General features: G+C 43.4%; 1 protein-coding gene across 3 annotated transcripts in view; it reads right to left on the bottom strand.

The window, feature by feature from the left end:
- Nucleotides 1-1323: 1323 nt before the first annotated feature.
- LOC134318151 (IQ motif and SEC7 domain-containing protein 1) overlaps nt 1324-25309 on the bottom strand; it is a 134015-nt gene continuing 110029 nt past the window's right edge. For 2 of the 3 annotated variants that reach the window (XM_062998937.1, XM_062998938.1), the window contains 13 exons: nt 24793-24993; nt 23650-23823; nt 20745-21802; nt 18809-18970; nt 18185-18307; nt 17902-18068; nt 16970-17109; nt 15692-15817; nt 12740-12839; nt 10604-10765; nt 8624-8818; nt 5945-5994; nt 1324-3086 (listed from right to left, as the gene is read on the bottom strand). In XM_062998937.1, the coding sequence (XP_062855007.1) occupies nt 1920-3086; nt 5945-5994; nt 8624-8818; nt 10604-10765; nt 12740-12839; nt 15692-15817; nt 16970-17109; nt 17902-18068; nt 18185-18307; nt 18809-18970; nt 20745-21802; nt 23650-23823; nt 24793-24993 (3825 nt within the window). In that variant the 3' untranslated portion in view covers nt 1324-1919. The remainder of the gene's footprint in view (nt 3087-5944; nt 5995-8623; nt 8819-10603; nt 10766-12739; nt 12840-15691; nt 15818-16969; nt 17110-17901; nt 18069-18184; nt 18308-18808; nt 18971-20744; nt 21803-23649; nt 23824-24792; nt 24994-25309) is intronic. The other variant, XM_062998939.1, reaches the window with a different exon arrangement.

The raw sequence follows: 25309 nt of genomic DNA on the forward strand, positions 1-25309 counted from the left end.
TTGTCTACTTCTGTTTGGAGCACAGTGTACCAACCATATCTCAAAATGTTACAAACATGTCATATGTTTATACAATTCTGTATACATCTATATTTTTAATTAAAATGCCCCTATAAGTATATTCATTTATTTCGTATGGAATTCAGGTACAATAAAGGTGTGTCTCACTTAGGCACTAAGGTTATGTATAATCTGCCCAATATTGAAGTTAGTCATACCAGACAGTTTATGCCAGGAGGATGCTGCCATTAAAACAGAACTATGAGACAGTCCGAATTCTCAAGACATTTTGGCTTTTTTTTTTTTAAACCCAATTTTTGTATTATATTTTGGCATTTTTAAATTAGTTTCTTATTGTTAAACCAAGACAAATGTGTCAGACAAAATAATTACATTTGTACACACAAATCTATCAATTTCTTCTAAACAACACAAATGAATAAATTAAAATTAAAATTCTTTAAGTTACTTTTTTGCAATTTAAATAACAGATAGGTGACAGTAATGGGAGAACCTAAATGAATAAGTGGAGAAACAATAACAGGTATTAATGCAGACATTGCTTAACACATTTAAGCAATTAACATCACAACGTGCTAAGGAAGCCCAGTAAACCTCAGCTCTAGATCAGGGTTTTGGGAGAAAATGATTTAAGTAACTTTGAAAGAGGGATCATTATCAGGGCATGGCTGGGACAACAACAAAGAGCCAAATATTAAAGTAGGGTTGCAATGCATAAACACATCATTATAAATACCAATGCACAGTTCAGTGGTGCACAAACCATAGGCACTGGTTAACACAAATGTGGAAAAAAGCAACATGGCCAGATGAGTCATCCGTGTTTTAATGCGTGCGTTAAATGAGTGCTTGGAATGTGTACTCTAACTTTGGTGGCTCCGTTACTCCATGGTAGTGGTGGGGTGCATTTTGCTGGTACTGTTTGGAGGAAGGGTCAGTGAAAAACTTTACTTTTATTTTAAGTTGTTCTGACTGATCACCTGATTAATATGATGGAACATTTCTATCCTGATGAAAGTGATTTTTTCCAGGAGTAAACAAGCTGTTCTGGCAACTTGTGGTCCAAGATCTAAAAAGACGCGGCTGTTTTCTTTTAAGTTATTGGGTTTTAAAATACTGAGAAACAATCACATATATATTGTTCTGTTTTTAAAATGTTTTGTTTTTTACTCTAACCATAGACACATATATTGAAATGATGCCTCCTGAATGGCTCTTTCCTATTAAAGTTCCCACAAAAAAGCCTTACCACAAAAGTCATTACATAAAAGGTTTTAAATAGGTAGGATGTTTTATGGTTCAAAGTGCATGGCTAATTCATTTAAAGCTGCAGTCCTAATACTGAGAGCCATCAATGGAGTGGAATGTATCACTCAATTTTGACAAAAATTGCCTGGACCAGTAATGATTGTCAGTTGAAAATCAAAAATCAAAATCTCAGTTGTTCTGAAGTCCATGCTTTTAGTGCTGTTTCTGAAAAACTTGGGTTCTGCTGTCCTGTTCTTAGCCCTGCTAAAGTGAAGCAATTGCTTCCTTCCTTCATCTGTAGTGGTAGTGTCTCCTTTTGTCTCTCACTGTAGGTTGGCACCAACCCTTCATAGTCTCACCTTTGGCAACACTGCTCAAAAAAGAACCCCAAATTCTGTCAACCTCTGGGAAACAGTATACGCTCTGCCTTTATCCTAGCTTTCTAATTTCACCTTGATGAATGTAAATTTGAAACAAGCAGATGGCATATTTATTTAGCAGCCCAGCTGTAGAAGAACCCTCCATCACTGCTCTCTACATGTTTGGGAATCGGATGCGGAAGTAGCAGAGTCGGAGCACAGTGTGCTTCCGCTTGCCTGGGCTTCGGCTCCTCTTTCCGTGAACTCTCGCCCTTCGAGCCCTGCTGCGTCTCACACCACTGTGCTGATGCGGCTGATGGGCTTCGATTTGGAGCTGCTGCTTGTGCTGGCGCTGCCCCCTGTGCCGTCTGCCCTGGGTCCTGGGTTGCCCACCTGAGGCGGCAGTGGCGAGAGAGGTGTAAGCGGTGTAAGAGGGGTGAGGGGGGAGGTAGGAGGGGGTAAAGGCGAGTGCGGCGGAGGAGGCGGGATGGAGGATAGGGGTGGATACAGGGGCAGGTAGTGGCCGACGGTCTGTGGCACGTGGCGTGCGGTGATGGTGGACGGCGCTTGAGGAGGCGGGGCAAACACGAAGTGAGTGTGATGGGCGGAGTGCTGCAGCAGTGGGTGGGGGCTGTGGACTTGGCCGGGATGGTTGTGGGTATGAGAGTGAGCGTGGAAGTGGGCGTGAGGGTGAGGGTGGGGTTGGGAATGAGACAATGTGAGTGGGAGCTTTGCGGGATGTGGCACTGGGACGTGAGTGTGGTAAAAGCTGAACGGGCTGATAGGGGAGTGTGGTGAGTGGGGGGACAGAGGGGGAGGGGTACAGCCGACGCTGGAGTGGCGGGCGTGCTGTTGCATGGCGTGATGGGAGAGCTGCTGCTGCAGTGGAGCGTGGAGTGCTGGGGTACCGCGACGGGGCAGCGAGCTGCGCTGCAAAGTGTGATGCATAATGTGCGGATGGCCAGCGCCCAAGGCCTGTACGTGATAACGGTAGTGCTGGTGGTGGTGGTTGTATGACGGTGGAGGGGGTCCAATATTGTTGTGGCAGTATTGTGCGTGCAGCGCCTGGATCTTGGACGGTCCGCCGAAATCGGACTGGCTGAGGGCGGAGGGTGAGGGAGGAGGTGGGCCCCCTGTAGTAGGTGGGGCCACGGGTGCGGGGTAATGCGGCCCCGGAGGAATAGCCAGCGCAGGGGGTTTGGCTCGTTTGCTGCCGAACAGTGAACCCAGGAAGGAGCCGGTGCTGCCCCCTGCGGATCCTCGATCTCCAGGGTTGGGAGGCGCCCCTGCTCCAGCATTCCCTGCGGCGTTGTGTAACTGCCCCGGGCCACCCCCCACCCCTAAACCGGGGCTCAGGATGGGGCGGTGAGGCCGGTAGTCTTCCAGTCCATAGCAGCTGGGAGGAGCGCCCCCCATGGGCATGCGCTGATGAGGCCGCGGGCTGTTAACAATGGATCCCTGTACACAAGCAGACCAAAAAGAAATGTTGATTTAACTGATTCTAGATTACATAAGTGTACTTGGACAGGATAAACATGCATGGTCATGTACAAACACTATACACTGTCTACATTAAACATTAGGACCACCCCCAAAATGTGCATGACATTGCCTTTTTCATAACAATTGTACATGCCACTGCCAGGGATATGTTAAATGTTCTGTTTGGGGCCAGGTAGTAACAGGGCAGTTAAAGTGCCCATGCTAACTCACATCCACTGTCGAAAGCACCTGTAATAGGCACGCAGGCATCAGAACTGGACGTCAGAGCAATGAAAGCAGGTCCACTAGTCCGACAATTCCTTTTTTGCGTCAAGATTATGTGGATGCCTAGGCACATGGAATCGTTACATGTGCAGAAGTTACGTGGGGTGCCAACTGGCTTGGTCAGGGGTGCAGTAAAAAAATATTCTCAAGTCAGTGACAACAAAATGAAATAATTGTTGTCAACATTTCTTACACACCCCTTTCTCATTTTGTTCTCCATATCTCAATGTTATTGTAGGGGTCACTAGTAGGCGTTTGACTATGCAAACACTGACATGAATAGCCAAACACTTTTCCAAAAACCACATATAGCATTACAAAAGTGGGTGTTTTTTTTTTTGTTTTTTTTTTTAAAAGGTTCCAGAATCAAACTGAATATGAGCCAACATCATCATCCAGTGCTAGCAGGTACAAGGACTGATAGAGAGCTCTGTGTCTGCCTCTCATTTATTCCTGCTAGAATAGGGTGGCTGTGTGTATTATCTCAGGCTTAGGTTTCCCATTGACAGTAAGGGTGCATTCACATTAGAAGCGGTAAAACGGCATCAAAATGCACCACAACACGAATACGCACACATTTACACTACCTGGCCACACTCTAATATTTGGTTGGACCGCCTTTGCTTTGATTACGGCACGCATTCGCTGTGGCATCGTTTCCACAAGCTTCTGCAATGTCACAACATTTATTTCTGTCCAGAGTTGCATAAATTTTTCCCCAAGATCTTGTATTGATGATGGGAGATTTGGACCACTGCACAAAGTCTTCTCCAGCACATCCCAAAGATTCTCAATGAGGTTCAGGTCTGGACTCTGTGGTGGCCAATCCATGTGTGAAAATGATGTCTCATGCTCCCTGAACCGCTCTTCCACAATTTGAGCCCGATGAATCCTGGCATTGTGATCTTGGAATATGCCCGTGCCATCAAGGAAAAAAAATCCATTGATGGAATAACCTGGTGGTTCAGTATATTCAGGTAGTCAGCTGACCTCATTCTTTGGGCACATAACGTTGCTGAACCTAGACCTGACCAACTGCAGCAACCCCAGATCATAGCGCTGCCCCCACAGGCTTGTACGGTAGGCACTAGGCATGATGGGTGCATCACTTCAGCCGCCTCTCTTCTTACCCTGATGCGCCCATCACTCTGCAACAGGGTAAATCTGGACTCATCAGACCACATGACCTTCTTCCATTGCTCCAGAGTCCAATCTTTATGCTCCCTAGAAAATTGAAGCCGTTTTTGCCGGTTAGCCTCACTGACAAGTGGTTTTCTTAAGGCTACACAGCTGTTTAGTCCCAATCCCTTGAGTTCCCTTCACATTGTGCGTGTGAAAATGCTCTTACTGTCACTATTAAACATATTCCTGAGTTCTACTGGAGTTTTTCTACCATTTGATTTCACCAAACGTTTAAGTGATCGCCGATCACGATCATTCAGAATTTTTTCTGACCACATTCCTCCCTCGAAGATGATGTTTCCCCACTGTCCTTCCACTTTTTAATAATGCGTTGGACAGTTCTTAACCCGATTTTAGTAGTTTCAGCAATCTCCTTAGATGTTTTCTCTGCTTGATGCATGCCAATAATTTGACCCTTCTGAAACAGATTAACATCTTTTCCACGACCACAGGATGTGTTTCGACATGGTTGTTTAACAAATGAGAGGCTACTCACTGCATCAGTTAGGGTTAAATAACTTGTTGCCAGCTGAAACATAATCACCCATGCAGTAATTATCCAATGGGAGGCTCTTACCTATTTGCTTAGTTAAATCCAGGTGGTGACCTTTTTTTGAACAGGCAGTGTATATTCAATGTCCACATACATCTATATTTAGCTGTATTTACCTTATTGTTTTACTTTTAAACTTTGAGCACCATGGCAAGCACAAAATCTGTTTTGCCGCCTCTCATGTGAATGCGCCCTTAGTCACATTTACTCCACAACTTTCTTTTAATTATCCTATGTATTCGTCAGAGTGATGCAGAGCGTATGTTTTTATTTTTTAAATACATTTTTGACTGGGATGTCTCAAGCTTTACTTTCTTTTAAAATGTGCTATGACTGAGAAAACAGTTGAATAACGCTGAGAACCTGCTGGTAATGGTGGTACCAGTGGCTATAGAGCTCCCTCAGATTTCGGAGCTGTTAGGACAGCAGATCAGGTGGGTGGTTCTAATGTTTTGACTCATCAGTGTAAAGCACATAGTTTTTCTATGAAAATGTAAAGCATGGTCAACAAACCAACAGGCAATGATCATATGGACCTTCAGTAAGACAGCCAACATTACAAACATGCCACACAGAACTGTTTGATACACATGCAGGATGCACAGTGGGGACGGAGTGGTGTATTTTTAATTAGGGACTGAGCACAGTCTAGACGTCTGCAACAAAATGACAAAATTATGAAAAAAATGACATGACATCCTACACAAATGCATGCAGTGCTGTTTAAGTGAGAGGGAACTACAGTTTACAGACAATGATGGGGTGGAAGATGGTTACACTATTCACACACTGTTCAAAACCATCCAAAACTTACTTCAATGGTACTATCCAAAGAGCCAACACTGTTTCTGCGACCCCGTTTTCCTGCACCCAGACAAGCACAGTTACGTTGTCAAAATTCAGGCTGCAGTTTTTTGCACTAGACATGCTCACTGATTAAAGCTGTAGGTACCAAATGTTTGGCAGCCAATACCAAATCAGTAAAGCCTTTAAGTATTCACAAATCAAGTAAACAGTGCTTCAAGTAGTTAACAGAAATAGAAAGTTTATCTTGGTCTTTATTGTCATTATGCGTTACTTCCACCACTGGGGGTATTTAGCTGCTATAGCTGCTCCTGTAGTTAGGGGTCACTAAAATTGATCATAATGATATGAATATCTGATTTGGCACAGTTTTTATACAGGATGCCCTTGCTGATGAACCTTTCTTATTTTATCCGGGCTTGGGACCAGCACTAAGAGCGCACTGACAAGTGCACCTCCCAGTGGCTAGGCTGTTGGGCTATCTCCCTCAGACATAGCCAAACATGTCAGAGTAGATGCCAGACCGACTGATAGCAGAACTATCAGAATCCAACCCCAGATCTCTGCAGTAGTGGGCTAGCATAGTATACTGCTGCGCCACCCGAGCACCCAGAATTATGACCTACTGATTCGCATAAAAAAATTTACAACATAGAGGACAGCATAGAACAGTTATGGAAAATTGCTCTACTGGTTGATATTTGAATCTGTGCATGTATCTATTCCATAGTGGCTTCTAATGGCAGGTTAATTTTTGGTTGCTTAATGAACAAAGTTATTGACATTACATGACATTAGGTCATATTAAGCTTTATACTAAATTGTAACTCCTGTATTTAAGGGTCGCTACATGGGATCTGCAAACCTTACGTGGTACAGTTTTGTGCCTGATGCTCGTCCTGATTCAACCCTTCTTTGTCCAAGCTTTGGCACAGCACTGGGTTCTCTGACTCTGCATCGCCCAATAGCTTGTACTAGAATTTTTGTACTCAGCACTGTGTAAGTTCAGCAGAGTTCAGTGTACCCTTCATGGTTTCTATTTACCCCTTATCACACTTACTCAGTGCATTTCACATACTAATTCTCACTCCTAAAAACAGCTTCACAATCAGTCAAACACCTTCTGAAAGTCTTCACAGCTGACAGTGTGATGCCAAGTCATAAGCAAACCACTCTTGTACAATCTCAAGCAGACTTCAGTTCAGCTATAGAACGGCATCTCTTAATAATGCTGAACATATTTCACCTCCTGCCTTGTTTCGTTATTGTTTAAAAACTATTTGCATCATACATTTATCATTGTTTTTTCATGTTTTTTTTTTGCATTATTCCTATTGTGTGTTTTTGGTTGGCACAGAGATCTATTATGCTAGCCCACCTAGCTATCATCTACCCCTCATACAGAGCCTGAATTTGCAGCAGCAGTAAGAAACCCTGTCAACCTTCCTCTCTCAGGCACAGTTATTTTTGTCTGTTAAAACCCCAATCAGGTTGACAACACAGCTGAGCTTTGAACTCAAGAGCATGAGCTCTTGGACCAGCTGTAGAAGTTGCTTTTGCAGGGTGATACCTCATCTAACTCACAATCATACACTGCCAATTGTGTCAGGAAAGCTCCTGAACAGGTAGGTGGGCTAACATAATAGTGTCTCCAAAAACCTGGAATTAAACTATGTGCCAGGTCCATGATTTTACGACTAAATTGACATAATTGACATCCCAGCTTTTTAATGGGCGCAAGGCACACAGTAACACCCTGGACAAGGCACTAGTCCATCGCAGGGCAGACACACACACACACACACACAAACACCCATTCAGCTATAGGGCAATTCAGTGTCTCCAATTAACTTGACTGCATGTTTTTGGACTGTGGGAGGAAACCGAAGCTCCCGGAGGAAACCCACGCAGACACAGGGAGAACATAAAAACTCCACACAGAAAGGACCTGGACCGCCCCGCCTGGGGATCGAACCCAGAACCTTTTTACTGTGAGGAGACATTGCTACCCGCTGAGACACCGTGCTGCCTCTAAATTCCCCCTTTAAAATTATATTTTTAATGTTCATGTTAGTAAACTAGTCCACTTATATCTATATTTAGTAATAAGAATTATTCTAATAGTACAAGAGTGAAAGAAGCCAAACGAATTCATTTTTGATCTGAAGTTTTCTAAAAAATCAATCTTTCTATATTATAAAAAATGAAAGAAGTGGTTTCATCAGGATAAAATATGTTGTCTTGCATCAAATGGCTTATCAGTTGTGTGTACACCGCTCCTTTGTTGATACCTGTGTCTTCATTTAAATAGACTTTATAAACAGACCAATTTATTAACCAATCACTCTAGTTATCTTAGAAGTTTAAAGCATGACCACAATTGTATGGTTGACCATTTTTACCACTTCCATCTGCTTTTTTAACTCTACACTTTGAAGTAAATTGTTACTTGTAAAATGTTAGAGATGACAGCGGTGACAGAGTCCAGTTCTACCAGAAAACAATAGACACAAGGCAGGAATACCCATAACCAATCATGTCTGTGTAGATGCCCAGCTGGTTGACAGTAACAGACCGCTCTGCCACCGAGTGTCTGTCACATTCATAACATTTGAACTCACTTCCACCAGTGCAACCACCAGTTTGTGTGTAATTCTGTCATTTGTGTGTGTGCCTGTGTGTGCTTTACCTGTGTCTGAGAGATCTCTGAGTGACGAACTAAGCGCTGAACGCTTTAGGCCGTCCGCTGTGACATATGTGTCATCAAGACTGGGCCTACCCAGAGTGCCATTTACCACTTCAGTCTTAATACCATCCACCCCTCCATTTCCATCTCCAGCTAGTCCTCCAGGTCTCATGACACCTTTCTGCTTCTCCAGTTCCGCTTTAGAGTAAAGAGAGCGAGAGAGAATTGTAGGAAATTAAGAAACGCTATTAATGGGTGCAATCTTCATAGTGTTATTCATGACTGTTAGCAGAGAAATGCAAATGTAGGCGACAACATTCTTCTTCTCTAAATGACTACACTAGAAATTTCAATAGGATTTAAAGTCAAGAGATTGGCTAGGCCATGCAGGCATCTTTTTTCTTTTTTCTCCAGTTAATTTAAGGCCAAATTCCCCACAATTATGTACATCATGTTTATCCCTTTTATGCATTTTTTTTTTTGATGATGTGTAATGCTTTGATATACAGGGGTTGGACAAAATAACTGAAACACCTGGTTTTAGACCACAATAATTTATTAGTATGGTGTAGGGCCTCCTTTTGCGGCCAATACAGCGTCAATTCGTCTTGGAAATGACATATACAAGTCCTGCACAGTGGTCAGAAGGATTTTAAGCCATTCTTCTTGCAGGATAGTGGCCAGGTCACTACGTGATGCTGGTGGAGGAAAACGTTTCCTGACTCGCTTCTCCAAAACACCCCAAAGTGGCTCAATAATATTTAGATCTGGTGACTGTGCAGGCCATGGGAGATGTTCAACTTCACTTTCATGTTCATCAAACCAATCTTTCACCAGTCTTGCTGTGTGTATTGGTGCATTGTCATCCTGATACACGGCACCGCCATTGGATGCACATGGTCCTCCAGAATGGTTCGGTAGTCCTTGGCAGTGACGCGCCCATCTAGCACAAGTATTGGGCCAAGGGAATGCCATGATATGGCAGCCCAAACCATCACTGATCCACCCCCATGCTTCACTCTGGGCATGCAACAGTCTGGGTGGTACGCTTCTTTGGGGCTTCTCCACACCGTAACTCTCCCGGATGTGGGGAAAACAGTAAAGGTGGACTCATCAGAGAACAATACATGTTTCACATTGTCCACAGCCCAAGATTTGCGCTCCTTGCACCATTGAAACCGACGTTTGGCATTGGCACGAGTGACCAAAGGTTTGGCTATAGCAGCCCGGCCGTGTATATCGACCCTGTGGAGCTCCCGACGGACAGTTCTGGTGGAAACAGGAGAGTTGAGGTGCACATTTAATTCTGCCGTGATTTGGGCAGCCGTGGTTTTATGTTTTTTGGATAGCACCCGAACATCCCTTTCAGACAGCTTCCTCTTGCGTCCACAGTTAATCCTGTTGGATGTGGTTTGTCCTTCTTGGTGGTATGCTGACATTACCCTGGATACCGTGGCTCTTGATACATCACAAAGACTTGCTGTCTTGGTCACAGATGCGCCAGCAAGACGTGCACCAACAATTTGTCCTCTTTTGAACTCTGGTATGTCACCCATAATGTTGTGTGCATTGCAATATTTTGAGCAAAACTGTGCTCTTACCCTGCTAATTGAACCTTCACACTCTGCTCTTACTGGTGCAATGTGCAATTAATGAAGATTGGCCACCAGACTGGTCCAATTTAGCCATGAAACCTCCCACACTAAAATGACAGGTGTTTCAGTTATTTTGTCCAACCCCTGTAGTTTGCAAAGAAGCAGCCCCATATCACAATGTTCCAACCTCTATACTTTACTAAGGGGAATGTGGGAACAACTCTAACGATTGAATACCACTAGATGGGGAGGGAAAAGTATTTACTGGAATTATATTAAATAACAGAAACTAGTAATTAAGTGCTTACTGTGTATTGCATGTTATTTTTGCAGAGTTATTATGCAGAGTAACAAGACCAAGTTAAAAGAAAGGAGAAGAAAAGCTTACACTCGACACGATATTTTTCCATCTCTTGCACCTCAGCAATGCTCTCTCTGAGGTCACTGACGAAACGTGTTCGATCCTGCTGACTGGGAGCTGTGAAAACAATCAGGACCTTACGCTCCCCTCCTGGGATAGCTGACGTTAACCGAATACCGTGAGGGTAGTCTAAAAAATAAATCAAGAAAGAGAGAGAAAGAGTAAATACTAGCAAATCATTATTTTTGGAAGTAGTCATCACAGTGTATGATTAAGTTGGCCAAATTAAAGGTCAATCAAATACATTTTACATGCACGCTTGGGTGGCACAACATGAGGTCTTGGATTCGAATCGTTGGGTGGAATTGGGGGTTGTATTGGTTATGGGTTGTCAGTGCTGGTCCCAAGCTTAGATAAAATACAGGTTGCACGGTAACTGTGATAACTGTCAAATAATACTATTCTACTGTATTAAGCAACTATAAAGAAGAATGCCTTTATTTGACATTTATACATATACAGATGTAAAGTACAGCGAAATTCTCTCTTTGCATATCTCAGCTTGTTTTGGAAGCTGGGGTCAGAGCGCAGGGTCAGCCATTGTACGGCACCCCTGGAGCAGAGAGGGTTAAGGGCCTGGCTCAAGGGTCCAACAGTGGCTGCATGGTAGAGCTGGGATTCAAACTCTCAACCTTTTAGTTGATAGCCCAAAGCTCTACCAGCTAGGCTACCACAGTACTTGAAGTTACACAAGCAGGTGATGGAAATTTAAAAATACAAATCACCACTCACACATTTCTTATTTAACAAAAAATAAAGGAAAGCAAAACAGTAAAAAAAGATCAGACAAGGTGTGTCCTCCTTAAAGTTTCTACTTAAACAAATGGGTAGAGAGAATGAGAATTTTGGCATTTCTGTGCTTGATCAGAACCAGTGACACCAAGGTTAGTAAGAACTGTCTTTTTTGGTATTTACTTAAAAAGAAACTACATGGATGTCACGATTTTTAAAACAACCTCTGGTATGTTGATGTTTGAATGGCAAGTGGAATAAATTTGAATCACAGTGAAAGATTGAGCAAACATTAAGCTTTTTTTTTTTACACTTTTTATAAAAAATAGTACATAGTAGCCATTTTTTTTTTCTTTTTTCAATTGTTCCCTCTTTTCCCCCCAATTTTTTCCCCCTAATCTAGTCATGTACAATTACCCTGATTGCGTCCTCTATACTGATTCGACCCTTCACCACTGACTGAGGACGCCTCTCAACTGACATTCGCCCCCTCCGGCACGTACAGTCAGTACAGACTGCATTTTTCACCTGCACGAGTCGAGTTCATACACCGACGGGCACTGTGTACGGAGGGCCACACCCCCATCAGCATTATTCCTCAGCCCTGTGCAGGTGCCATCAGTCAGCCAGCAGGGGCCGCAGTCGCACCAGTTATGGGGACCTATGATCCGACTTTCTTACCCTCTAACCCTGAACAACAGCCAATCGTTGTTCATGCTGCCGCCCAGCCCAGTCGGAAAGGCAGAGCTAAGATCCGATACGATGTATTCGAAACCCCAACTCTGGTGTACTAGCGTACTTTACGGCTGCGCCACCTGAGTGGCAAAATAGAATATATTGTGGTTACTAGCCTCTGTTATTTCGGTACTAAACTATTGATTTGGGTAACATTACCAGGTGGGCTGAAAACAATTCAGGTGAATACTGAAAATGCATGCTTATGAGGGTGAACAGCTAAAAGACAGAAATCCCCTCAGATATTTAGCTGGTTTTATTTAAAGAATTAACAGCACAGTGTCGCACAGCACCAAGGTTGGGAGCTGGGTTCAAGCCCTGCCTTTAGACAGTCTGTGAGGAGTTTTACATGTTTCGCTCATGTCCATGTGGGTTTCCTCTAGATACTATGAAGAGTACTTATTCTGTCAAATGCTTGAAATGACGTACAAATATGGTACAAACACCCCTCATACTGAACTCATTTAGAATAAAATCCCACTTCAACAGAGTTTCTTTTTCATTCATCTGATATCAGGAAATGCCTAGGCAGAGTGGCTAAATGTCGCAGTGAAGTGCTGTGCCAGAGCAAAGTGGAAATATAAATAAAGGAGGAGGGACAGATGGAGAGACAGATGGAGGGACAAATATACTTACAGGAGTTTTGGAACATGTGAACCTGCATCTCCACCAGGGTAAAAGACTGTCTGAAACTGTAGGTCACTGATGTCTTCTTTTTCTGGAAGATTTTAGTGACCTACAGATGCAAAGGTAATAAAAAATAAATACTTTTCAATTGCTGGCTGGTACAGAATTGAAAATTAACAGGCCTGTTTATATGCTTGTTATTGCAAATATATGTGGAAAAATGTATGGACTATATTGACATTGGCATTGTACACTATATTGCCAAAAGACATTCCAGTGGTGGGTAAAAATATGGACTTGCCCCCATGCCCTTTATTGCTAAAACAACTTCACCTATTTCTGAGGGCTTTCCATAAAATGTTGAAGTGTTGCACCACTTTCGGTAGAGACAGCCTGGATCGCAATCAGCATTCAAAAGGTCATTGCAAAGGTTTTCAGTTGGGTTGAGGTCAGGGCTCTGTGCAGGTCAATAAAGTTACTTTAAATGAGGGTTTTTTTCTAATTGCCGAATGCCACCTTGTGGAGGCTTTATGTTACATCTTGTAAATCACAGAGAGACAGATCAAGTAAGATGCCGCTCAGGTGGGGCAGCGGTAAAATACACTAGCAAACCAGAGCTGGGATTTTGAATACATAGTATCAAATCTCAGCTCTGCCATCTGGCTGGGCAGCTATATGAACAACATTTGGCCCCCCAAGGAGGGAGGCAGATAGGGACCTCATAAATGATGTGGTTACGACCTCTGCTGGCGCTGCACAGAGTAGAGGAATAGTGCTGATCAGGGTGTGGCTCTCTGTGCACAAGGCTGATTGCATATAAACTCGCCTCGTGCAGATGAAAAGATGCAGTCGGCTACTGCTCACGTGTCGGAGGGGGCGTGTGTCAGTTCGCTCTCCTCAATCAGGGAAGCATATTGCAATTGGGTAAAAATTGGACGCACAAAAAACTGGGAGAAAAAGGGAGAAAATGCATTAAAAATTAAAAAAGAAAATCATGGACAATGTGTGTCGCTTAAAAAAAGTTTTACATCAACCCTGACCTACATCACACTTTTCAACCCATGGGACACAAAGCACAGGGAACAGAAAAATGCTTTTTAAAAGGTTGCGAAGCACATTGTTTATTTTATATATATAAAAGATGTCATCCAACTGCTAGCAATGGGTGTGGCTGAAAAATTAGAAGTGATTTAGAGAGGTGGCCACATACTTTTACATATACACATACATACAGTGCCTTGCAAAAGTATTCAGCCCCCTGGAACTTTTCAACCTTTTGCCACATTTCAGGCTTCAAACATAACGATATGAAATTGTAATTTTTTGTGAAGAATCAACAACAAGTGGGACACAATCGTGAAGTAGAACGAAATTTATTGGATATTTTAAACTTTTTTTTAGAAATAAAAAACTAAAAAGTGGGGCGTGCAATATTATTCAGCCCCTTTACTTTCAGTGCAGCAAACTCACTCCAGAAGTTCAGTGAGGATCTCTGAATGATCCAAAGTTGACCTAAATGACTGATGGTGATAAATAGAATCCACCTGTGTGTAATCAAGTCTCCGTATAAATGCACCTGCTCTGTGACAGTCTCAGAGTTCTGTTTAAAGCGCAGAGAGCATCATGAAGACCAAGGAACACACCAGGCAGGTCCGAGATACTGTTGGGGAGAAGTTTAAAGCCGGATTTGGATACAAAAAGATTTCCCAAGCTTTAAACATCTCAAGGAGCACTGTGCAAGCGATCATATTGAAATGGAAGGAGTATCAGACCACTGCAAATCTACCAAGACCCGGCCGTCCCTCTAAACTTTCAGCTCAAACAAGGAGAAGACTGACCAGAGATGCAGCCAAGAGGCCCATGATCACTCTGAATGAACTGCAGAGATCTACAGCTGAGGTGGGAGAATCTGTCCATAGGATAACAATCAGTCGTACACTGCACAAATCTGGCCTTTATGGAAGAGTGGCAAGAAGAAAGCCATTTCTCAAAGATATCTATAAAAAGTCACCTGGGAGACACACCAAACATGTGGAAGAAGGTGCTCTGGTCAGATGAAACCAAAATCGAACTTTTTGGCCACAATGCAAAACGTTATGTTTGGCGTAAAAGCAACACAGCTCATCACCCTGAACACACCATCCCCACTGTCAAACATGGTGGTGGCAGCATCATGGTTTGGGCCTGCTTTTCTTCAGCAGGGACAGGGAAGATGGTTAAAATTGATGGGAAGATGGATGGAGCCAAATACAGGACCATTCTGGAAGAAAACCTGTTGCAGTCTGCAAAAGACCTGAGACTGGAATGGAGATTTATCTTCCAACAAGACAATGATCCAAAACATAAAGCAAAATCTACAATGGAATGGTTCACAAATAAACGTATCCAGGTGTTAGAATGGCCAAGTCAAAGTCCAGACCTGAATCCCATCGAGAATCTGTGGAAAGAGCTGAAAACTGCTGTTCACAAACGCTCTCCATCCAACCTCACTGAGCTCGAGCTGTTTTGCAAGGAAGAATGGGCAAAAATTTCTGTCTCTCGATGTGCAAAACTGATAGAGACATACCCCAAGCGACTTGCAGCTGTAATCGCAGCAAAAGGTGGCGCTACAAAGTATTAACGCAAGGGGGCTGAATAATATTGCACGCCCCACTTTTCAGTTTTTTATTTCTAAAAAAAGTTTAAAATATCCAATAAATTTCGTTCCACTTCACGATTGTGTCCCACTTGTTGTTGATTCTTCACAAAAAATTACAATTTCATATCGTTATGTTTAAAGCCTGAAATGTGGCAAAAGGTTGAAAAGTTCAAGGGGGCTGAATACTTTTGCAAGGCACTGTATGGTGTATATTAGCACCAGTTTTAATATTTCTAACAGTAAGTATTTCTACACATACATGCGTGTCTTGTTTCTTAGCATGGCACATTCTATAAGCAATTAAACAAGGTACAGATTCTTACCACCAGCAAATCATTGAAGAGAAAGACCTCTCTCTGATGAACCCCACTGCGCTGTGGCCTGTTAGTGTCCGGAACTTCATACAGCTGGCAGCAGCACACCAGCCTGCGGTGTGGAAGAGACAGCACCTGCACACACATGCACACCAAATGGTTTAGTACTGTACCATACCCTGTATATATCATTCTAAAAGATTCCATAAACAATTTATGTCTGGACATGAAGTATTGCTGGATGTGGCCTAAAGTGATGGATAGATTTGCATTTCAGAACATAACATCTGGGGTGGCACTGTGGTGCAGTGGGCAGCGCTGTCACCTCACAGCAGGAAGGGCCTGGGTTTAATTCCCCAGGAGGCCAAGGTCTTTTTTGTGTGGAGTCCAAAGACACCGTCATTGTAATACTGGTGTTTTAAAAGTTGGCATGTAAGCATGGTGTAGTTAAGATAGCAGACAGCAACAGTACTGTCATTGGCGCTCAGGTGGCACAGCAGTGAAACCAGAGCTCCTCGTTTCGAATCTCAGCTCTGCTTTTCGGAAGCTGGGTGCCTACACAAACAATAATTGACTCGTTCACAGGGAGGGTGTCGTCGGAGATTCCTCATAACTGGTGCAATTGCGACCTCTGCTGGCTGATGGCGCATGCACAGAGACGAGGAAACAAATTTGATCAGGGTGTGTCTCTTCGTACACAAAGCTGATCCACATATGAACTCGCCTCGTGCCAGTGAAAGGATGTAGTCGGCTACTGCACAAGTGTCGAAGGGGGCATGTGTCAGTTGCGGCTCTCCTCAGTCAGAGTGGAGATCAGCATCAGAAGAGAGCAAGCGTAATGCAATCAGGTAATTGGGCGCAACTAGACTGGGAGGAAAATTGGGGGAAATGCAAAAAAAAAACAGTACTGTCATGCCTGGTCAGTAGTTTCCTTACAACAGTACTGTTTGTTGGCTGTTATGTCATCCCCCCACTACCCGTCAGACAAAGTCAATCATGTCTGTTGCAGATGCCTGGCAGCAAATCTGTAGTGGTGGTCTAGCCTAGTAGAGTGCTGCTCCACCCGAGCGCCACTTGTTGGTTGTTATCTCTAATTTAGACGTGTTGTGGGTACATTAATGCCTGCATTTTTATATGGATAAACCTTGTCCACACAAAATACGGACACATGTAAACAGATGAAACATCCAAGTGTGTTAAAAGAATCTAAATGCCACAAAGCAGCAAGAAACAAAATAAATGAGAGCATTTAAAAACATCTCTGATAAGCATTTGTTGACAACTCACAGGCTTTTTGCCCACGATCACCCTCTCCACAGCCTGTACTTGAGATACATGGTCATCATTGGTCCTCAACTCCCATTTCTGTATACGATGGTATATTCCTACCAACAAGTCCCTTGGTATGTCCTGCCCATTATCCACTCCTGGCATGCAAAAACAGAGAAAGAAAAAACGTAAGCAGGACAGAAATTTTTTTTAAATAACTGAATATGACATACAATCACATTTCAACATAAATACATTATTTTACAGCTTTATTACACACCTATTAACATGCAAACCTGAGTAAATAAATCCAGTTTAATTCAAAGCGTGACTGTCATTATTTATTCAGCATTGCAAACTTCTACTATAAAACAGATATGGCCATATCGTGGCACAGCTGGTAGAGTGTGTGTTGCAAAACAACATGGGTCCTAGGGACCTGAGTTCGATACCCACTGATAGTCACTGTCTGTGAAGAACTTCAAACATTCCTATTTAACCTAAGTGGGTTTCCTCCCAAAGGCAAGCAAAATATAAGCTAACAATTTGAGTGTGTGTTGCCCTTATTGTCTCAAGGGGCACGGTGGCACAACAGTAAGTTTATGTGCCGCACTGCAGCAGGGTTTTGGGGAGCTTGGTTTATTTTTCTCCTCTAGTTTTTGACTAATAGGAGTTTTGCATGTCCTTCCCGTGTATCTGAGGGTTTCCTCTGAGTCCTCTTGTTCTTCCTGGAGAAGACAGGAATACACCCTGGACAGCGCGCCAAATCACTGCAGCCAGTCTACCTACTGGCATGGTATAAGGAGATGGACTGGTTGCAATTTGTCGGGTGTATTCCTCTCTTGTGCCCAGTGCCCACACATTAACGGAGGAGTGCCACAACCTGAATAAATGTTCATGCCAACAGAAAAGAACCACTGTACAAACAACAACCACAATAGATCAGACACCTCTTAAGTTCTTTATAAAGTCATCGAGCTTCATTTTCCTCTCTGGTTTGACATTAGGGCTGTACATGTCCGTGTTAAGAAGGATGATCGCAAAGGCCAAGATGAAGATGGTGTCCGGGTTCTGGAACTGGCGCACGAGTGCAGGATTACACACACAGTACCTCTGACTAACAGAGCAAAAGAGATAAAACAAAAGACTTTATTTAGTGAACAACACAGATGCAACATGAGAAATTAAAGCAGGAAAGGCACACAGGAAATAGAGAACATTATTTGAGGTCACCTGAAGGCCTCCACCAGCCTCTCCACCTTCTGTGCTTCTCCCTGGACTTTAATCTGAGCCTGGAACTTGCGCAAAGCATCGTCCAGATCCATGCCAGAGAAATCCATCTCATCTAGCACACAACTGAAAAAGGCAGAACACTTATTCAGCATGTTATTAAACAACTAGCTGCAAGAAATATAACTTTGTAAACCCACTAACACACAGGTTTGTAGTGGAGCGTAAATTGAAGCAGCATAAAACATGAAAAAACATAGTAGTGCTCTAAAAGGCATGGCAGAAGGGCATGATTCTGTAACTCAGGCCCCTGCTGATATTCAACCCAGATGGTCCCATTAAAGTCAAGTGAAATAAAGTTTCATTCTTGATGTGCTCAGATTTTTTCCCGCATTTCTGCCAAAATGTTTATTTCTTGTCATCTGCTCACAGAAATGTGTTCCAATTTAGTTGTGGAACATCCAGCTGGCTACATGCGCTAATGCTTTGTTTTATATTAGTTTTTTATGGTGTCTTTCCTTTCAAAATAAATTTATATTAGCTGACACATGACAAACTGGAAGAGATGACTTGTCTAAGCTATTGATGTTTCTAGAGCTTTATGGGTGTAAACCTGGCAGCACTCACTCCAGCACATCCTTGTTGAACTGCTTCTGCCGGTTGCCCAGGAACTCCCCGATCATCTGTCGACTCAAGCCTTTCCTCTCCAGGATGAAGCGTGCAATGCCCACTGGGGTGTCGGACATAAATCCCCTTTCTATCAGGTACTGGATGCCCTTTTCTGGTTTCCTGACATAGACAGGTAGAGTGGGATAGAGAACAGAAAATGAAGAAGTGAGAGACTGGGGGAAAACAGTGAATGTAAAAGCATACCTCTTTACTCTAAAATCATTGGCTTTTGTTTAGAATCAGATGCTATCTCTAAATGCTATTGACAGATTCCACATATGCATGTGCAATGTCTACATATCACCTTATAGCTGAAAAAAAGCAAGATTACAAAAGCTACAACTGATGAAATATTAAAAGCATATTACAGCCGTTGCTTATTTCTGACTTGTACTTAATGTACCGAGGTTGTTTCACATAAAAGACTAAAGCAGATTACAGTGGGAGTTCGTATTTAGTTTTTTTACTTAATGACATTGCAGTGGAATAGAAATGAGGAGCTACTCAGTGTGTAATGTAAGAACACAAAAAACTGCCTGGCATTCTGTAAAAAAGCAAACAACCTTATACTAGACCTACAGATTTTAGTCAGCCGAATGAGCATATGTACATTATGAATACAACTGATTTCAAGTGTTAAAAGTTGATATAGGCTAAGCAGGCTTAAGTTAAAATCTCAGCTATGCGATCAACATTTCAAGGTCCATTACAGACACAAGTGGCTGTGCCTGAGGGACGGATGGTCAAGTGGCTTCCTCACTGCTGATGTGAATTCTACATCTGTCTGTAGGCTTGGGTGAGAGATGGTTAATTCATGGATAGTAGTGCACGACTCTCCATATGCGATGCTGCTTTCTGTGAGGCCCCATTTCTGGCAGGTAAAAAGAAGCAGTCAGCGACTGCACATGTCAGAGGCGTGTTAGTTTGTGGCTCACCTCGGTCAGAGTTGGGGTCTACAATTTTTTAACTGTTACTGTCAAATTCATTTCTTTAAAACAGAAGAACACCTTGACTACAAAGAGCTTCAAGCTGTGGTCGAAATCACCTTGCATGAACACTAGCAGCTAATTTAGATTCTCATTTCCTTTCATTTTTATCAACCGCTTCCTGGTCAGGGTCATGGCGGGTCCCATTACACCGGTGAACACTGAGCTCAAGGCTGTAATAAGGCAGACATTGTTTACTGTAGTACATGGTCCCTGACCAAGGTCTTTCCTGTGTGGATGCCTGATTTGACTGACTGGACGGCCAATTCTAGGAAGGTTTGTGATTGTGTCAAGCTTTTTTCATTTCACAGTTGTTGAGGCTACTGTGGTCCTGGGAACACTCAAAGCCCTAGATATTGTTGTATATTCCTGCCCCGATCTTTGAACTTAACAGCTTGTTTTTTCGTCCTGGCAATACTGTGTAAACTGTGGATCCTTCCAGACCCAGATGTGTGCATTCAAATTGCTACAGGTGGAGTCTAATTGAATTATAGACACATCAAGATGCATCTGACCAGCAAAATGTCTGAACACTCTTCAGAATAAGAGATTTCAGTTTTTTTTATTTTTAATACATTTTGGAGATACTTTACTTGTTTTTACTTGTCATTATGGAGTTTTAAGTGTAGACTGATGGATAAAAATGGCAATTATATCCATACCATGTCAATTCACAACACTAAAAGTGTGCAAGGTCAAGGGGTCTGAATTCTTCCTGACTCCACTGTATACAGTCTAGGCTCTGTGGCAAGCTCAGAATAAAAATGCACATGAATGTGAAGATGGCCACTGCACCATCTAGGCAATGGCAACCAGCACTAAAGACAAAAACATACACTAGCAACCAGTGTATAGCAAAATGGGACAGCATGTAGCAAAAAATGCTGCCAGTGTGAATCTGCACTTACTTGTTGAAGAGGTTTAGACCGATGCGGTACTGCCTCCTCTGCACCAAATCATTGTTAAAGGCAGGCGAGTCCCAGCTGTGACGGCTCTCTCTCTGGTAGGTCTGCTTGGCCATTGCAGGCAGAGGCTCCCTTAGACTGTCACGGGATGAAGAGCCTGAACTGCAGTTGATGGTCTCATTTGAGTTGGTGGTGGAGTTTAGTGAGTCGTTGTCACCATCAGATGGCTCCATCCCTGTAGAGGGCAGAGGGGCTGACGAGGTGGAGGAGAGTGGTGTGAGTGGGGGTTGGTTGGTTGACCCGGATGGGTCGGGGTACGGGTGGTGTAGGTGGGCGAGCGGATGATGGTGGTGGTGGTGCTGAAGCGGGTGATGAATGTGCGGGTGGTGCTGCTGATGCAGAAGGACTGCATGGTGTGGCGGGACATGGGTGGGAAGTGGAGAGGGGATGGGCCGACCCATAGGGCGGGTCTGTCCCTGGGCTGGGTTGTGTTTAAGAGTTCCTTGGGGTGAACCTCCACCTACTGATGGTTCCTGCTCGTATATTAGTTGTCTGCTAAGGGAGCCTCGGTCCGAGCGGTCGCTCATGTCTACAGAGCTGTCACTGGGTGGCTCGATTGTCAGAACGGGAAGGTGGGGACCGCGGAGTCGGTGGTCACAGCACTCTGTGCATGGGGTGCTTCGCCGGCTCGTGCTGCTGCCTCCGCCCTCTGCATCCCGACTGTCCTCTCGACCTCCGGTTGTTCCGCTGTGCCCCCAGTACTCAGTGTCGGTACTGCTAGGAGCCCGCTCCATAGAAAGAGGGGATGAGGGTGCGCCGTCATCCATGTACAGAGTTACGTCGCTGTAGGACGTCGCCGTGCTGTCCTCGTGCATACAGCCCAGGGTGCCTGCTGTCCTCTCTCGGTCATCTGACAGTATCCCACGCCGGGAGGAGATTTTGCTATTCCACGCACACTCACTGAAATCCTCCCCCTCTCCAGCGCCATCCGCGTCCTGTGAGTCGCCTCGCCCAGACTGACAAGTCAGAGTGTCGTCCATCGAATCTGCCAGTGATGTCACCTGAGACAAACACAAATTTAAAAGTGCACGAATTTTCCCTTGTTTCATCTTTTTATTTTTCCTGATAAATGTCATCCTGGATTTTATATTATGACACTTCTGATGCTTGGCACCACCAGAGCATTATTACCTGGGTGGCAACTGAGACTAGCCCTTAATCAATATTGTCAAGTCATATCAAAGTAATTTGTATAGCACTTTTTACAATAGACATTGGGTGTGTTCGAAAAGCTAGTGCTCTCTCTACATAGACAGCTATTTACTTCATCTTACGCGCGCTCCCAAGAATAAGGCTGTTCGAAATCCTAGATGCTTTAATATCCTCACTTTGGCATTTTAAAAATTTAAATGTTATTTTCGAGAACGTGTGAGCATCGGAAGCATCCTTAGTGATCAACGCAATCCCAGCATACAGTGCGGCAGCTCTTCTCTCACAGAAAAATTTAAAAAACATGGCTGAGAAACAAATGGAGTTACTTTGAAACGTAAATAAATTATTATTGATTTTTAACTTGTATAAACTTGCACATGTGTTTTTATTCAGTTCCGGCTTGTCAGCGAATGTAACCGTTTTCGGTACACGAAGGGAGATGTTAGTTGACATGCTAGCGCGCTGTGCCACCCCATCCCATTGGTTTGAATGGCAAGATGCTAAATGCGAAACCCATGGAATCGTCTAAGTAGCGCGTTTGAATAACCTGACTTAACCTAACTATGTAAGCAGTAAGACAGCAAGGCAGCTCACTAGGTTTTCGAACACACCCATTGTCTCAAAGCAACTTTACAGAATTCAGGACCAACAGACCAAAAAACCTGTTGAGCAACAGTGGCAAAGAAAAACTCCCTTAAAATGACAGAAAGAAACTTTGAGAGGAACCAGACTAAGCAGTAACCTCAATCCTCCTTGGGTGAAGATGGGTCCCTGCTGAGTCTGGTTCCTCTCAAGGTTTCGTCCTACTCCAGCCGAGCTAATAAAAAAGTTGGGAACCACTGCTCTGTTAAGTCTGGTTGCAAGTGTGATTGTATGTGTTTGCAAAAATGTGTTTGCAATGATAAAAATTGCTTAATGTGTGTCTGGAAAACCAAACCCACCACATATTGATTATGTGCACAAAGGCATTTTGTTCTGCAACCGCTCTAAGCTTAGAGTCAATATTAGCAGCTTCCCGTTTATGTTGTAGCCTGTTGTGTTTCATCAGAAACTAAATAAAAACAGGATAATATCTTACACTGCTTATAAGTGATCCTGGAGATAACAGGATTTGTTGGACGAATCGATCTAAGATTGCTCAGATGTCCACCTTCAATGTCTGTGTGCCCATTGTAGGTGCTTCCAATGGTGCTTCCACTTTGATTGGCCTGTGACTATGCAGCCTCACACACAGAAGGTGTGTTGTGGCACATTGACTTCATCACCAGTATCAAAATGATCTGCAATTTGACCAACACACTTCTGTTGGTCCATACCAGACGCCATAGCAATTTATGTTCTCATTCAGTCTTGACCGCCCAATAACCTGTCAGCGGATTGTGACTTGTCCCGCCTCCGAACACTGTCTGTGAATACTTAACATGGTTGTTTGTTTGACACTTCAGCTCAGTCATCTGGCTACAACAATTTGGCCCTTATTCAATTTACTCAAGACTTGGTGTCTGGTTATCTGGTACATTTAACACGTGTACTACAAGAATGACTCAAACAACCAGTCCATACATTCCTGCATAATTCTTATAAAACAGGTATTGCCATAGACATTTTTGATGGGTGGTCCTAATGTTTTGACTAATTGGTGTCTGACAAAGCAACTAGAACAAATACAATAATGTAACCAGTACACAACCCTTACTTGTTTGCTGAAGGCATCATTAGTGCGTGAGTAGTCCTCCCGGTCAGAGGCGCAGTGTGAGGGTGACTCTGTGTCCTGCTCTGTATCAGCTGAGCTCTGTTGGCCTGCCATGCTCAGACATGCAGGGTGGCGGGGTGGGTAGAGCTGTTTCTGCTGCGGAGTCTGAGACTGGGCCTAAGAAACCAGCATATGTTTCATCATCTGTTCCTAACTACAGTACTGCTATTTACATTTACAGCATTTAACAGATTAAACAGATTAAAACTGTAACCACATAGAACACAAGCAACGCAAGAAATCGAGGGCCTTGCTCAAGGGCCCAACAGTTATCCATTGACTGTACAATATATTTTTCATTATTTTTCATTATTTATGCTTTTCCCCTTCAATCTTTTCCTAAAGTAGTCATATCCAATTACCAGATAGTAATTAATCTCTACTCTCACAGACTTTCACTTCTGACCACAGAGAGTTGCAACAATCACACACCCCCTCCAACACATGTGCAGTACGACCCATCTTTTCACCTGCACGGGGCGAGTTCATATGAGGATCTGTTTAACGCACAGAGAGACACACACCAATCTCTATTATTGCCTGTCTCATGTCTGTATGTCTGTGTAAGCACCCGACCTGCTGATAGCAGAGCTGAGATTCAAACATGAGAGCTCAAGATCTTAGCACTGGTGGGTTGGTGTACTTTACTGCTGTGCCACCTGTTTTGGCATAATAGCAGCATGTGTCAGATATATGGAAGCTCTAAGAATTAGCAGTTTGATATGTGAGATTTTAAAGAAACATGTGGCAACTAACAAAACTAAAAATTTTAACAAACATAGAATGAACCCAAATTGCTGGTTCAGTCACCATAAAACCCGACAGACACACAAACACATACACCCTAATCACGTCTGTGTAGGTGCCCAACTGGCCGACAGCACCACTGCGCCACCTAAGCACCCAGGCAAATAACATACTTTATATAATTGATTGTATACACCTCTTAGCCATACATATTTTTGACCATATAGTGTGGATATTTAGCTTCTTAATTCACCAAAAAACAGATTATCTTCAGAAAACTAATATAGAATGTTATTTGTCGGTTTGGAGTGGGTGAGAGTAAATGGTGCAGAACAATACCTGTGGCTGGCGCTCATCAAATGAGTACTGCATGCGCATGTTAGAGAGGATAATACGTCGAGTCATCCGGCTTTCTGAGGCAGAACTGCGCAGCCGCTGGAAGTTCTTATTCATGCGGTATTGTCGGAAGGCCGTCTGGATGGTTCGTGCTGCTCGTCTGCTCAGCAAGGAGCCGCCATATTTCCTCTCCAACATCTCCACCTAAAAAATAAGAGAGAGAGGTTTATTCAGTTTTAACATACTAGTCTATTAATTGTAGTCCAAAAGCAGAAAACACCCCGGATGGGTCGCCAATCCATCACAAGGCAAACGCACACACACACACACACAGTCTCACACTTAAGACAGTTTTTAGTAACTCTGACTGCATGTCTTTGGACTTGTGGCAGGAAATCAGAGCACCTGAAGAAACCCACACAGACACAGGGAGAACATGTAAAGTCCACACAGATAGGACCCTGGCCATCTGAACCCAAGACCTTCTTGCTGTGAAGTGACAGCACTACCCACTGTGCCA

The sequence above is a fragment of the Trichomycterus rosablanca genome, chromosome 7, assembly GCF_030014385.1.
Source record: "Trichomycterus rosablanca isolate fTriRos1 chromosome 7, fTriRos1.hap1, whole genome shotgun sequence".
Classification (NCBI taxonomy): Eukaryota; Metazoa; Chordata; class Actinopteri; order Siluriformes; family Trichomycteridae; genus Trichomycterus; species Trichomycterus rosablanca.